Genomic DNA, 16,372 nt, shown 5'->3' with positions numbered 1-16,372 from the left:
TTTGTGTCAATTGGATAAGTGGTTGCTGATAATAAAAAAAAAATGTTTCAAAAAAAAAAAAATAAAGCAAGAAAAAAAAGGGTCTCAAAAAGCAATATTGTTACGGTTGTGGAAATTCACAGGACACCATAAAGGATATGCCCAAGATCAGTTATATCGCTAAGTGTGTGTTCAGATAGATTTCCCCACCGATGTTTAAAGGGTTTTATTCGTGTTATCAGGGCTGTGATCTTTGAGTTAGCCATTATTCTTTTGCTATCGTTATTTTGGATCAACCGCTTCACACCAACCACCACCACCACCAACATCGCTCTCAATAATCGCTTCAGACCAACCGCCTTTCCACAACCACACCCGCACCTCAACAAACCACGCCATCCTCACCACTATACCTACAACCGCCAACATCCCCTCACCACCTAACCACCATCTCAACCACAACGCCAACCACCGGCCACGCCACCACAACAACAAACAACCACACCACAAACCTCGCCGCAGCGAATAACATCTACGCCATGGAGAACAAGAAGAAGCTCCAATAACACACTTCTTGGAATTTCCCCTCACAACTGGTAAACAGAAGTGACGGTTGGGCAACGACCGAAAGAGTCAAGCTGATCTCTCCTGGAATTTTCCTCCCCCGCGCACCGCGAAGGGAGGGGAGATGCGCCGTCAAGATAAAAGGGCGCGTTGAGACGCCGAAGTCTTGTCTTGGTGGGAGTGGGAGCTGCGTGGAGAGAACGGAGAACGGAGCGCCGCGTTGGCGTTCAGTCCGTGGAGAGTCAGTCGGTGGAGAGTCAGTGAGGGCTGGAGAGGGTCCATCGAGGGTCGCCCAAGCCAGTCACCACTAGGGTGCAGGTAACCTGCAACGGTCTCGTGGAACTCCTTCGGTCCGCCAAGTTCCACGTCATAAAGGCCTACGGGTCCAGCCTGACCCCCTTGTCTATGAGGGTGGTCTTTTCTTTGTTTATTTGTGTGGAAGTTGTGGCGCCATGTCCGCAAGTAGAACTGTTTAAGTGCTTGTGAATAATAAATAAGACGGTTGTCGTGCTTTGTCTTGCTCGCGTCTTGTCCCTTCCCACCAATTCCATTGCTTCTCTGTATACGTGCATGTTGGTATTTTGCATACGTCTAAATAATAAATGTCCTTGTGTGAATGTTAACCCGTTCGTCGTGTCCTCTTTCCCCATTGAACCGCCGTATTGCTCTCGGAATAATAGCGGGCTATTTAATAGCCGATAAAAGAATTGGGTCCAACGAGGCCTGGCGATAATACACCGCTCGGTTATCCCAGAACGGAATGAACCGCTTAAGCGGTTCGTGTCCAAGCAGGCCTTCGTTGAGGTACGGTCTCTCGGTAGTCTGCACGCGCGAATACTTAGGTATATCGATAATTCGGCGATTGACCCTGTCGCGCGCTGGTAGAGTGTTGACTAGGCCGTGGTGTGCGCTTGGAGCACACCCGTGACTGGTTTTCGGCGTTGTTCCGGAAAGTCGCGACTGAATTGTCGCGGCTGTTCGCACGCAGATTCGTAACAATATAATAAATGATAATGAAAATTATTTTAACGATTATTAATTTGTCCTCTCCATATTCTCATAATAAAGCTTCGTTTAAAATTTGATCACAAAAGTTCAAATGGTAAAAGAAAAAAAGAAAAAAGTTACGGCCTGGACAGACACACAGACACACAGAAGTCATTGCAAAACCCCATCTTCCGCTGTGCGTGTGACGGGCTAATAAAAATGAGTGCTTGTCAAGAATGGAGCCACTTGGGACCATAACAGCGATTATAGTCAAGGACATGGATATGTTTAACAAGGTGTTCATCGATACACTCTCAGAGTACATACTGACTGTAAACAATGCTCTACCATTTTCAAAAAGAAGTCGAGGGATCTTTAACATCCACCAGTAAAGGTCATAGCAGGTGAGACCCAGCCTAGCATACTCTGAAATGAAGCACCAAGATGATAGTCTACATTCAGGTCAAGCATCAAACATAAACCAGACAGCTGACAAGTGAGTAAGCTCCTTTTTAGCTCCCAAATCAGCCTCATGCAATCCCGGTATGTCATGTGACAACACATCCCGAATACAAGTCATAAAACATTGAGAGCAAGAGCACGATGCTCACTTTTTCACTTCCGTCACGTAGTCGGCATTGCGGTCGATAAGGTGCAGCAGAGAGCCCCGGATGGCCTCGTGCTTGCTCGATGACGCCGTCCCAAACAGTGTCACCCCAGGAACGGTCGCACAGAGCTGGGCAACTGCCTGACCCTGGAGGGCCCGAATAAGAAGTCAAAAAAATCCGTGACTTGGAGGCTGTGTTCTTGTCTTCAAGCCATTCAGCAGTCCCACTCACAGCTAACTCTGAGAAGCTCTTGTACAAGCAAACATTTTAACAAACAGAAAAGAGGACATTTGGCCTACTGTGCCTGTGTCATAGCCACATCTGATAATCCTGTTCTGTTGACATATTTCCCAGCAAAATGTTATGCATTTCTCTATATTTCCATCAAACAATACACACATTCCATTTGGATAACTTACTCTTTTACATCCACACCCAATAAACTTATTGACATGGCTAATATGACTACTTTATTTACCCAAAGAGCTACAATAATGAATGACCATGGGATTACTTCCAATCCAGCGACATGATCGTACATAGGACAGCTGAATTTAGCTCCCTTCTAAAAATTATTTAGAGCTTTATAATGCAGCACCCTGCAGGAATTTCACCATGGCGGTAGTTTTTTTTTTAGTCCGATTTGGCTTTTCAGAATTCAAACAAGGACCAGACATTTCAGAGGTGAGCACAGGACAAAGTGAGCTCGTGGCCCCATTTAACGCGGGGAAACGCACGTAAAACTAGAACGGTACTCGCGAGAGCACATACCTCCACCAGGCTGAACACTGAACAGTTCATATTTTGTATCCCACCAATAGACCAGATCTGGATCCAGATGTGAACCAAAATCTAATCATCTTGTTATTGTCACCTACTTAACTCATCCACCTACTTTTGTCATAATCCATCAGCAACGTTTTGAGATATCATGCTACGTATCGTTTTTGGCCCCATCTCTCAAATGGTGAAAAATCACTTGAAGAATTATAACAATCTTCTCGGATCCGGATCCGGATCCGGATCTTCACCAATTCGTCCTCGTCACACACCCAACCTGTCCACCAAGTTTCGTCCAAATCCGTCAATAACCTTTTGAGAAACAGGAGCTTGCTCACAGACCGATAGACAGACAGACAGGAGTGAAAACATGACCCCCATACACCTTTGGTGGAATATGTAACGAGAATGGCTCTCGGTAGAGTGTGTACCTCCACCACGCTGATAGGCCGGATCTGGATCTGAACATCAACCAAAATTTAATTGCTCTGTTCATCTCACCTAACCAACTCATCCACCTAGTTTTGTCATAACTGTCCACAAATGTTTGAAATATGCTATATATTTATTTTTTGACCCTATCGCTAAATGGTGACGAATAACTTAAAAAAAATTTAACTAAAGCATCCGGATGCGGATCTTAACCAAAATCGAATGATTTCATCCTTGTCACACAACTAACCTCTCCACCAAATTTCATCCATAACCTTTTGAGACACCTGTTCACAGACAAACAGACTGACAGACAAGCAAACAGACAGACAGGAGTGAAAACATAACCTTCACCACCAAAGATTGAGTAAAGTTACACCAAACAAGATGGCTGGTGTAGTCAGGTGTTTATGTGATCAAACACATCCTCAAGTTGTTTAATCGGGCCAATTATTACTGCCACCGAAGGTGGATGGAGGTTATGTTTTCACCCCTGTCTGTCTGTCTGTCTGTGAACAGGATATCCACATGGATCCTTCCAAAGGAAGACAAAACAGTGGTGGTTATCAAGAACGTGTTCATCCATCCAGTCTAGGATTTGTATATTCAGGAAAATAGGCCCCACTACAAACTGGCAGCTAGTCTTGCAGAGATTGGGTATAAAATATTTATGCAGAGCACATTGCCCTTTGGAGACGACATGAAGGGGCCTGTCCTTTAAGGAAAACATTTAACTCATGGCTATGCCGCCTGTGGATGTTAAACGAGAGTTGACTTTTCAGGAAGTACCATGACTACTGGCATCCTGCTAATGGTGCAGTGATATAAAGAACACAGGGACGAGAGTGGAACGAATTGACTGGAGTTTCCCGTGAACAGAATGTAAATGGAAGATCTCAATCTTTTCGAAGGCTCGATGTCAAAATGAAAGCTCGCCCAAATGTGTGCCAGGATGGAACCCGAAGGTACTTCCATTTCCCCATGCAGGAAGAAAAAGATTCAAACACTTTTGTGATTTAATGAACCAATGAGAATCGGAAGTCCCAAGTTGTCAAGGGCATAAAGAGATTGCAGCATGAATGTGCCACTTACCACGCCGCCGCCGGCCGAGTGCACGAGTACGCTCATGCCCTCGCGAAGCCTTCCGATATCAAAAAGGAGCAGGTAGGCAGTGAGGAAGCTCACAGGAAACGCTGCACCATCAGTGAAACTCATGCCAGGCGGCAGGGGGAAGACGTTCTCAACTGGCACACATGCCAGCTCAGCCCAAGCTCCGTAGCACATCACCGCCATAACACCTTCACCAACCTACACACAAAGAAAACCATTAAAAGCAACATTGGGGTTGGCAGGGTAGTCTAAATAGGTATGCACACTCACCTCTGAGCGGTGCATCGTGTTTGAATTTTGGCTCGGCTATAAACTGTCATTTTGGAGTTTCGCAGGCCAAGCGATTCATCAATGCGTGTGCCGCTCCTTGGGTGGACGTTAAACTGGGCGTCCCATCAGCCGGCATTATTTAGTGTACATTAAAGATCCTACAGTGCCCTCCATGAAGAGTATGTGCGAGTCATATCCGGCAGCATGAACAAATTACATCTTCCTTCTCTAACCTTCAGGAGACATTGCATCAGCAACACTGTCATGTCTCCGCAATGATGCATCTCAGCAGCCGTGTGCTGCATACGAAATTAGAACAGCACTCGGTAGAGTGCGTACCTCCACCACGTTGAACAGTTTACATTTTGTATCCTACTGATAGGCAGGATCCAGATCCGGATCTTCATCAAAATCTCATCAATTCTTCCTTGTCACACACCCAACCTGTCCACCAAGTTTCGTCTGAATCTGTTCCTAACTGTTTGAGATATCCTGCTCACAGACGGACAGGAGTGAAAATATAACCTCCGTCTACCTTCGTTGGTGGAGATAATGAGGAGGAATGCGACATTCAACTTGTAAACGGTGACCTGAAGCTCATGTTGAGGCTTGCATACATATTATGTGCACAAGAGCAATAGAAGACATCAGTGAACTTTTATATGGACTAGCATAACCCGCGCTCTGTGCGACATGTTGGGGTGGGTGTGTTTGAGAAAGGAACTGATGCAGAGTATCAGTAGTAATTTTACCTTAATGCAGTAAGTGGAATACGATTTCACTGTTTCAGAACCATTTTATTTACTTTTTTTTGTACCATACACCTCATATGGTCTTTGAGATAATGTAAGCCGAATATCACGTTACTCGAGCGCAGAACAAAGTCGAAGATAGCGCGACACGAAACCACAAACTCGGAAATAATAATAAAAATTGCAAAGACATTAGTCAACAGTGGTGGTGTGTGCTTGAGCATAAGATTTGTGCTCAGCTGGGAACACTAAATAGGTCAATTAGTAAATACACATCTTCAAGTCAAACATGAAATATAACAAGATACGTGTGCAAGTAGATGGTGACGGACTTGAGAAACGGAGAGACACATGTGCTCCTCGTAAAACATGAAGCAATGAAGGTTTTGAGGTTTATGTTGTATTATTATGGGACGTTCAAACTTGTTTATATTCTTGCTTAAGAGGACCAGCACTGATCTGATGTCAGTGTAAGCACACGTTAAGTTTTTATACGAAAATAACATGGTTGGGTGAAATGAGCATGTGAACGACACCAGTCACAGACAGGTGTACATTGGAGGAAATGGCTTTAATAATGTGCGTAGCCACCAACCACTGACCCCAACACAAACATACACATATTGTCATGAACCAAATCACACAATTTAGCTCATGCTGTAAGATGTTGCTCCATTCCAGGGTCACTTCCAATGAACAAGAGGGTGTGGGTGGAAGTGGCGACCACAAGCACGCCTCTCGAGGGTGTCCCAAGCTTGTTCAATTGCATTTAAGTCTGGAGATTGTGCAGGTCAGTCCTTGAAAGTGAGGTTCTGGTTCAAAAATGCAGCAGTGACAATATGGGTAGTGTCGATGGGCATTGTAAAAGATGAAGAACCAGTCTTGTTGGTGAAGGCTGTGTCGAGCTGTGTTGGTAGACTGGTGAGACAATGGTTGAAATCACCAGGATGTTGGATGAGGTATGCTAACCGGCCTGGGAAACAAGAAGTTGACGTTTTGAACGTTAGCACTTTGGCTAGGCAAAAGAGGATGCACGTACCTCAAGCAGGATACTATTCTAGTCTTGGGGGATTTCAATGCATCGACTGGCACTTATAGGGATGGTTATGAAACACGTGTTGGTTCCCATGGGTCTGAAACTATGAACAAGAATAGCACTAGGTTCCTTGACTTTGCAAGAAGTCGTGGACTTAGGGTGGCTGGTTCATGGTTTCAGCGCGAACAGGCTCATCGCTGGACTTGGTATTCCAATCCTGGTGGTGTGGCAAAGGAGATTGACCATGTGCTCGTTAATGGTCGCTGGAAGATGATCCAGAACTGTGGGATCAACTGGAGTGCTCAGTTACTCAATACCAACCCCACAGGCTTGTTGTGGCAACTCTGAAGTTGCAGCTTAAATCTAAGAGAATGGTACCAACCCAGCCTACACTGGGTATTGGCAAGCTCAAAGATGAGAGGGTAGCTGAGTAGCTTGCGAACATGTTGATTGGGAATCTGGGGGGGATCTTGGTGTTTCGGGGGATCCTGAAGACCTGTGGGGTGCCATCAGGACCACCAGCCTTGATGTTGCCAGTGGTTGTCTTGGAAATCACCATCAAGCGAAGAAGAACATTGTCTCCCAAGGGACACGATATACCATTGACAGGAGCTGCAGGGCCAGGCTTGATGGCGGAGCTTAGCTGTTCAGAGAGTTGAGGCATAACACTGTACGTACACTGAGAGCAGACATGGAAGGCTATGTACAAGGAATGTATGAAACCACATCACCTGTGGTCAAGTGATTCTCATCCTGCTTACAGAGGAATTTGTGCATTGCGTTCCTTCAAGCCTGTCCCTCGATGCTCTGAAGTTTAAGCGGAGGGTGGTGAACTCTTGACAAAGGAATCCAAAGTGAAGGCCTGCTGGGCTGGCTATTTTGAGTGGCTGTACCAGGCTGACCCAAGAGCTGTTGAGTTGGATGTCAGGGGTGTTACTTTGCCTATTGCAGACTGTGTACTGTGTACCACATTTGTTTGTGGAAACACAGCCTCTATTGTGAATCGGTTGAAAGGGGGGCAAAGCTCCTGGGATTTGTGGCATCCATGCTGAGTTTCTCAAGGCTGGTGGAAATTCTGTAATCATGTTGTTGAATGCAGTTCTATGCTCTGTTTGGAACACAGGCATCATCCCAACTGACTGCAAGCGGGGCCTTGTTGTCCCTCTCTGGAAAGGGAAGGGCGATCTACAGGACTGTAACAACTACCAAGGGGTGACACTGCTCTCAGTGCCGGGCAAGGTCTTTGCTGGGATAATTATTGAGAGAGTTCACCACCATCTGCTTGGACACCAGCACCCAGAGCAGTCAGGCTTTACACCAAAAGAGATCAATGATTGACTGTACCCTTGCTCTTCTGGTCCTCATTGAACACAGGTGAGAGTTTAAGCAAAGGCTGCTTGTATCCTATGTTGATCTCTGCAAAATGTTCGATTCAGTGAATTGGGATGCCTTCTGGAGGATTCAAGGTCTTTGTGAGGTGCCACCAAAACTGATCAATCTGATTTCTGAACTGTACTCTGGAACTGAGAATGCTGTGTGGTGTGGCGTTTCCATCTCTAACTTATTAGGCTTCCAAGCAAAAGCAAAGCTTTGCTTGGAAACCTATTGTTCTCGTTTATAGTTACTGGAGTTTGTCAGGGGTGTGTACTGGCCCCCACACTTTTCAGCACTTGTATGGACTGGATTCTGGGGAGGATATCAGAGAGATCAAGCTGCGGTGTATCATTTGGGAATGTCAAGATCTCTGACATCGATTTCGCAGATGATGCAGTCATCTTTGCGGAGACTTTGGATATTCTTATGGGGGCCCTCCAGGCGCTGAATGTAGAGTCAGAGCCACTGGGATTACGGGTCTCCTGGGATCACAACCAAGATGTGAGACTTGGACTCTGACCAAAGATCTGAGACAAGGCTTTAACTACCTCAGTACCAGGTCTCTTCAGAGAATCCTTGGCTATTGCTGGTCAGACTTTGTGTCTAATGAGTGTTTGCTAAGAGTGACTCAGATGAGATTTGTTACCTGTATAGTCTGTGAGTGTTAGCTGCGGCTGTATGGAGATGTGGCTCGTTTTCCAGAAGCTGATCTTGCTTTCCAGATTTTTTTCAGCGAAGGCGCCTCATGAGTGGAGGAGGCCAATGGGCCGACCACGTGCCACGTGGTTGCAGCAGGTTGATCGACATCTCAAGGAGATGGGGATGGGCCAGGCATCTGCCTGGGTGATGGCCATACGGAGGCCCCTGAAGTTCCAGCGGAAAATGGACGTCGCTGCTCCGACGCATGCTCCCATACCTGACCTGTCCTGATTAGGTGAAGAATAGATTGAAGAAATGCAAGTTCTGATCACACTTAGGGTGGTCAAGGCTGCTCAGGACTTTATCAACCTTCTCAGGTGAATATTACATGTTATGATACATGATATATTTCAAGAAGAAGTTAGAGTTTAAAATCAAACAACTAAAACAGCTTTTTCAGGCTTTTAAAAAAATATATACTTTGTTGAGGCTCGTATAAGAGCTAACACACAGAACATATACAAAGGGAGCAGGAGAAAAGAGAGGGCAAGAGAGGGAAGCACAACAACAGTCGGGAAATGGGACATCAGGAGATCTGTAGAAAAGAGAGGAATGAGGCGGGGTACATGGGATTAACAAGATTGACACAGCAGGGGCCTTTCAGGAAGGAAAATCGGGAATTTGAAAGAGGTGGGTTTGGAGTGGATTAGCAGGGTAGAAAAGATCATGATTTTGGATGGAGGAATATATGAGATGGCGGTGAACAGCTGTTTTGATGACCTGGAGGGAAGAGTGGGATTGAAGAGAGTGTGGGAGTTTGTTCCAGAGACAGGAAAAAAGAGGAATGAAAGAGTGAAGGTGAGCAGTGATTCTTGACTTTGGCAGTTTCACCAGAAGGGAGTTGCTGAGAGACCTTGAACGCCCTGCAAAAATATTTGAGGAACAGAGCACAAACAGAGAAGGGATGGCAAGGCCAGAGAAGAGTCAGTCGAAGATAGAAAGACCACCAACCTGCCTGTGGTGAGAGAGTGAAAAACTCAGAGACTCAGCTTCATCGCAGGAGATACTAATGATCCTAAAAACCCTTAGTTTCCACAGTGTGAAGCCGAGCTGGGTGGGAGGCAGGATCATCAGCTCAAAGAGGAGAATCGGACTCCATCAAACTGTGGATGAAAGCTTTGCATGTGGTTGGGAGCTCAGGTGTTCCAAAGAAGGACTTTGCACAATGGAAGATGCCCAGTCGTCGACTGGCTTTCAAGGGTAGCTTGGAAATGTGGCTGTCCCAGGAAAGACCATGATAGATAGTTATACCCAAAAGCTTGTGTGACAAATCGTCTTCAAGGGGATTGTTGATAAAGTAGATTGGGGGCGGGGTGGGGGGAGGTTCCAGATGGTCCCTTTCGGAGAGACATAGTGAGGGTGTGAGATTTGTCAGGATTGAAAGACATGTTCTAAGTGTTTGACCAGCTTGTGATTTTATTCTGGTCTGCAGAGAGCAAAGAAGCTGCTGCCTGCCGATCTGAGGGATGACAGATGGTACGACAGAGGGTGGAGTCATCAGCAAAGAGATAGAGAGGATTTTCCAGAGGGTCTGAGAGATCATTGATAAAAACACAGGGCCCATAACACTGCCTTGAGGAACTCCAGCCTGGACAGGAAGAGGAGAAGAGAGAATTCCATTGAGAGCCATGCGTTGACTACGACAAGAGAGGAAGTCCACGAGCCATGAGTGGAGATTGCCTTGGATACCATTGGGAGAGAGTTTGGCGAGCAGTGTGGGTTGCCAAACCATATCGAAAGTTCGTGATGATTCATAATCGCTAATTTTTCATTCATAATAATTTATTCATTCATTCATAAACATTCATGATCAAAGTCAATGATTTTCATTCATAATTGACAATGTGAGTGCGTCCTCTTGATTGAAAGTCATCTCAATTATTGAAGAGATGTCATATAAATGTTCTTCATGCCACCAATCATCATTTATTGTTCCTCCCTGCTAGGTTGAAACAACTGTGAAAGACTGTTTTTAACTTAATGGTTAACACAAGCCATGATGTGAATGCCCATATTGTTATTCCAAAGATTAAAAGATTGTAATCGAGTCCTTCCCCTTCCCCTGGATATAAAACCTCTCTATGCTGTATACAAGCTGCTCTTGAGCCCCTCGAGAAACCGAGTCCCAACAAATGAAATCACCCATTCTTTAATCGCACTGTAAAAACTGCATGCCAGAAGGCTTTTCCCACGGATGGGAAATGACTGCTGCGTCACCTGATTTCTTTCAACAAATAGGCTTCTTTCACAAACCCGGCACAGTGTACACATCTCATGATGTTCATGTATACAGCATTGTTCAGTATTTCTTCAATATGAAGTCACGGTCACAGCACATGACTTTTCACTACAAGATTCCATCCAATACATGAAAAAAAAAATATCAAAACACTCATCATTAAGAAAAGATCATTACAACATCCCTGAAGTCTGGAAGCAGACAGGTCAACTGGATCCGCACGTTAACTCACAAGGACACTTTGTTCTGTGATCACATCTCATCAGTATACTCCAGGGGTCGTAGGTTTGGTAAGAGCCATGATCGCCATGACAAGCATTACACGAGATGCCATACAGGTAGGAAGAGCAACGCGGTTGCCTTTAAACAAACAGTATTGTTTCTCCTCTGCACTAACTTCCTTGCTCACCATCCTATGTTCAGGAATCATCAAAATTGGTCGTTATATTGAACAAAAGGACCGATGACGTAAAATATTTACAATGCTTTAAAGTGAAGAAAGTTTATCTGTGCTTCCAGTTTTTGCAACTCATGCTGTCATCCCCTTCGAGCAAAATCTTCCTGAACAATTCGGCATTGTTATGCCAGCCAAGACGTCACTGGCATGCATAACCTAGGAAACACTTGAGAAACAGTTGAAATGGATGAAGAACGATATCAAACCTTGAAAAGGCACATACTCAGGTCCCCAGCGTCAATTGTGACGTCATATCAAATGAAGAATTGTGACGTCAATCATACAAAAAAAAGAACAATTGTGACGTCATGAATGACGTCATAGCACCGTGTCCCGTCATGACGCGTCGTGACGTCATGGGCCCGTAGGTGCGTGCCAGTATGTGCAGCTTCGTTCCTTCCCTCTCGTAAACGACGACTGGATTGGGGCATTGTTTCAATTAGATCGGACCAACCGTATCATAAATGGCCATAACTTGGGAAACACCTGGGAAACATACTCAAGTCCCCAGCGTCAATTGTGACGTCATATCAAACGAAGAAGAAGAAGAAGAATTGTGACACCCCCTCTCTCTCGCCCCCACTCTCACGCCCCCTCTCCCGTCCTCCTCTCTCACCCATCTCTTCCCCCCTCTCTCCCCCCCTCCCTCTGTAAATGTATTCACATATGTCTACCAAGCAGAAAAATTAATTCAAACCTTGGGAAAAAAACAGCTTTCAAACCTTGGGAAACACTTGGGAAACAGCTGAAACGGATGAAAAACTATATCAAACCTTGGAAAGGCACCTTAGGGGTGGAAAGGCACCTATATCAAACCTTAGGGGGGAGGTGGGGAGAGTGACACCTCACCAAACGTTGCTATTCACTGCAGGAGGGAGGGTTGCACAAGACACACACACACACACACACACACACACACACACACACACACACACACACACACACACACACACACACACACACACACACACACACACACACACACACACAGCGAGAGAGCGACAGAGGTGTGGGAGGAGAGTGCTGAAGTTTATGAGGAGGGGGGTGCGAGAAGGGGACAGAGTGAGAGAAAAAGGTGGGGGAGAGGAGGGGAAATAAAACAGATGAGGGGTGGAGGAGGAGGGGTTAGCAAAGACATGATATGTGATGCTTGATGACCGAACACGATGCTTGATTATTTTATTGTGTTATCCATCCCTCTTCAACCAAATTTGGTCGAACACGTTCATTGGCCAGCCCACTCCTTCATCTGGATAAATTCAGGTTGAGATAACACCTCATATTATCCATCACCCTTTTTACGTCCGTGAAACAAACCTTTTGGCTCATTCTTCCCTTCAGTCATTAAAGGTTTCAACACATCATCACATTATATAAAACCCTCTGTTTACTTCCCAAGCTTGTGTCGTCTTCCAATGATGCTTCCATTCACCCTGATCGCCCCCTTCCCACTGCAAATGCTTATAATATAATACGAAAAGAGGGAAATTTGAGTTGAAAATCCATACAGGTCAATTCCACCTTTACCTGCCAGCATTGCCTGAAACAAAGTAGGTATATACCTACCTGAAAATTTTCCACCCCCTCTCCAAGCATCTCCACTAGGCCTGAACACTCAAATCCAGGGACGATTGGGGTTCGGGGTGGATTTTCCATGTTCCCCTGTCGAACCATCAGGTCCAAGAAGTTCATTCCACTGCAAGGAAATATAAACACAATCAGAGGACAAATCAAGAGGATCAGCAGGGAAAGCAGAGAAAGCAGGGAAAGCTACAACTTGTGTGAAGTACAGCAACTTAGCATTACAATCATTGTTCCTACATAGATAAAAAAGTATTTACAACCTAAAAGGGAAACCAAACTCAGGATATCTTAGAGGTGTGCACACTTCCCTCTGAGCTGTCCACCCCAGGTTCAAATCCTTACCCAGCTATAAACTCTCATCCTGGTGTTTCATATGCAAGGTGAGGCATCAATGCGTGTGCCATTCATCAGATGGATGCAATTCAGAGGACCCATCTACCAGCACAAGTCATTAGTGGTGTATTAAAGATCCCTTTGTGTCTGTCATGAAAAGTAGGTAAGTGATCATCACCAGAACCCAAAACAAATTATAAGTTCCTGTCACAGTCAAACAGCCTGGCCAGCTCGTTCCAAAAAGACCTGGGTGAGACTGCTTACTCTGGCCGACCTCACATTACAGGAATAATTGGAATCGTTAAAGAAGAACAATGGACGCTCTCCAAGAAGAACTGTTTAGCACACAAATAATGTGCCAATCCTTACATGGATGGGCTGTCACTACATATTCTCTCTTAACTGTTCTTCAGCAGAATAGATTTTTAAAAGGATCTTGGTTTCATCAATTCTCCAACAAGCTCTCAGAAATGTTTCATTTGCAGGCATGGAAGAGAGCGAGTTTAATGGAAGAGAGCGAGTTTAATGGAAGAGGGCGAGTTTAATGGAAGAGGGCGAGTTTAATGGAAGAGGGCGAGTTTAATGGAAGAGAGCGAGTTTAATGGAAGAGGGCGAGTTTAATGGAAGAGGGCGAGTTTAATGGAAGAGGGCGAGTTTAATGGAAGAGGGCGAGTTTAATGGAAGAGAGTGAGTTTAATGGAAGAGAGTGAGTTTAATGGAAGAGAGTGAGTTTAATGGAAGAGAGTGAGTTTAATGGAAGAGAGTGAGTTTAATGGAAGAGAGTGAGTTTAATGGAATAGAGTGAGTGTAACGGAAGAGAGAGAGAGAGAGAGAGAGAGAGAGAGAGAGAGAGAGAGAGAGAGAGAGAGAGAGAGAGAGAGTGTAACGGAAGAGAGAGAGAGAGAGAGAGAGAGAGAGAGAGAGAGAGAGTAACGGAAGAGAGAGAGAGAGAGAGAGAGAGAGAGAGAGAGAGAGTAACGGAAGAGAGAGAGAGAGAGAGAGAGAGAGAGAGAGAGTAACGGAAGAGAGAGAGAGAGAGAGAGAGAGAGAGAGAGAGAGAGAGAGAGTAACGGAAGAGAGAGAGAGAGAGAGAGTAACGGAAGAGAAAGAGAGAGAGAGAGAGAGAGAGAGAGAGAGTAACGGAAGAGAGAGAGAGAGAGAGAGAGAGAGAGAGAGAGAGAGAGAGAGAGTAACGGAAGAGAGAGAGAGAGAGAGAGAGAGAGAGAGAGAGAGAGAGAGAGTAACGGAAGAGAGAGAGAGAGAGAGAGAGAGAGAGAGAGAGAGTAACGGAAGAGAGAGAGAGAGAGAGAGAGAGAGAGAGAGAGAGAGAGAGAGAGAGAGAGAGAGAGAGAGAGAGAGAGAGAGAGAGAGAGAGAGAGAGAGAGAGAGAGAGAGAGAGAGAGAGAGAGTAACGGAAGAGAGAGAGAGAGAGAGAGAGAGAGAGAGAGAGAGAGAGAGAGAGAGAGAGAGAGAGAGAGAGAGAGAGAGAGAGAGAGAGAGAGAGAGAGAGAGAGAGAGAGAGAGAGAGAGAGAGAGAGAGAGAGAGAGAGAGAGAGAGAGAGAGAGAGAGAGAGAGAGAGAGAGAGAGTAACGGAAGAGAGAGAGAGAGAGAGAGAGAGAGAGAGAGAGAGAGAGAGAGAGAGAGTAACGGAAGAGAGAGAGAGAGAGAGAGAGAGAGTAACGGAAGAGAGAGAGAGAGAGAGAGAGAGAGAGAGAGAGAGAGAGAGAGAGAGAGAGAGAGAGAGAGAGAGAGAGAGAGAGAGAGAGAGAGAGAGAGAGAGAGAGAGAAAGAACAAAGAGAGAGAGAGAAAGAACAAAGAGAGAAAGAGAGAAAGAACAAAGAGAGAGAGAGAGAAAGAACAAAGAGAGAAAGAGAGAAAGAACAAAGAGAGAACAAAGAGAGAACAAAGAGAGAGAGAGAGAGAGAGAGAGAGAGAGAGAGAGAGAGAGAGAGAGAGAGAGAGAGAGAGAGAGAGAGAGAGAGAGAGAGAGAGAGAGAGAGAGAGAGAGAGAGAGAGAGAGAGAGAGAGAGAGAGAGAGAGAGAGAGAGAGAGAGAGAGAGAGAGAGAGAGAGAGAGAGTAACGGAAGAGAGAGAGAGAGAGAGAGAGAGAGAGAGAGTAACGGAAGAGAGAGAGAGAGAGAGAGAGAGAGAGAGAGAGAGAGAGAGAGAGAGAGAGAGAGAGAGAGAGTGAAACGGAAGAGAGAGAGAGAGAGAGAGAGAGAGAGAGAGAGAGAGAGAGAGAGAGAGAGTGAAACGGAAGAGAGAGAGAGAGAGAGAGAGAGAGAGAGAGAGAGAGAGAGAGAGAGAGAGAGAGAGAGAGAGAGAGAGAGAGAGAGAGAGAGAGAGAGAGAGAGAGAGAGAGAGAGAGAGAGAGAGAGAGAGAGAGAGAGAGAGAGAGAGAGAGAGAGAGAGAGAGAGAGAGAGAGAGAGAGAGAGAGAGAGAGAGAGAGAGAGAGAGAGAGAGAGAGAGAGAGAGAGAGAGAGAGAGAGAGAGAGAGAGAGAGAGAGAGAGAGAGAGAGAGAGAGAGAGAGAGAGAGAGAGAGAGAGAGAGAGAGAGAGAGAGAGAGAGAGAGAGAGAGAGAGAGAGAGAGAGAGAGAGAGAGAGAGAGAGAGAGAGAGAGAGAGAGAGAGAGAGAGAGAGAGAGAGAGAGAGAGAGAGAGAGAGAGAGAGAGAGAGAGAGAGAGAGAGAGAGAGAGAGAGAGAGAGAGAGAGAGAGAGAGAGAGAGAGAGAGAGAGAGAGAGAGAGAGAGAGAGAGAGAGAGAGAGAGAGAGAGAGAGAGAGAGAGAGAGAGAGAGAGAGAGAGAGAGAGAGAGAGAGAGAGAGAGAGAGTGAAACGGAAGAGAGAGAGAGAGAGAGAGAGAGAGAGAGAGAGAGAGAGAGAGAGAGAGAGAGAGAGAGAGAGAGAGAGAGAGAGAGAGAGAGAGAGAGAGAGAGAGAGAGAGAGAGAGAGAGAGAGAGAGAGTGAAACGGAAGAGAGAGAGAGAGAGAGAGAGAGAGAGAGAGAGAGAGAGAGAGAGAGAGAGAGAGAGAGAGAGAGAGAGAGAGAGAGAGAGAGAGAGAGAGAGAGAGAGAGAGAGAGAGAGAGAGAAACGGAAGAGAGAGAGAGAGAGAGAGAGAGAGAGAGAGAGAGAGAGAGAGAGAGAGTGAAACGGAAGAGAGAGAG

The 16,372-nt window shown here is 45.7% G+C and overlaps 1 protein-coding gene across 1 annotated transcript in view; it reads right to left on the bottom strand.

The window, feature by feature from the left end:
* Positions 1–16,372, bottom strand: part of VAT1L (vesicle amine transport 1 like) — a 53,939-nt gene that overhangs the window by 21,748 nt on the left and 15,819 nt on the right. Inside the window, exons 2-4 of the mRNA XM_085891276.1 lie at positions 12,854–12,983; positions 4,443–4,658; positions 2,142–2,284 (exon numbers count right to left, since the gene is read on the bottom strand). Of these exons, the coding sequence (XP_085747402.1) occupies positions 2,142–2,284; positions 4,443–4,658; positions 12,854–12,983 (489 nt within the window). The remainder of the gene's footprint in view (positions 1–2,141; positions 2,285–4,442; positions 4,659–12,853; positions 12,984–16,372) is intronic.

Source organism: Eptatretus burgeri, chromosome 8 (genome assembly GCF_056783735.1).
Source record: "Eptatretus burgeri isolate ZD-2024b chromosome 8, Ebu_testis_v1, whole genome shotgun sequence".
NCBI lineage: Eukaryota > Metazoa > Chordata > Myxini > Myxiniformes > Myxinidae > Eptatretus > Eptatretus burgeri.
The sequence above is the reverse complement of the archived record's forward strand: the minus strand, read 5'-3'. Positions and strand labels throughout refer to the sequence as shown.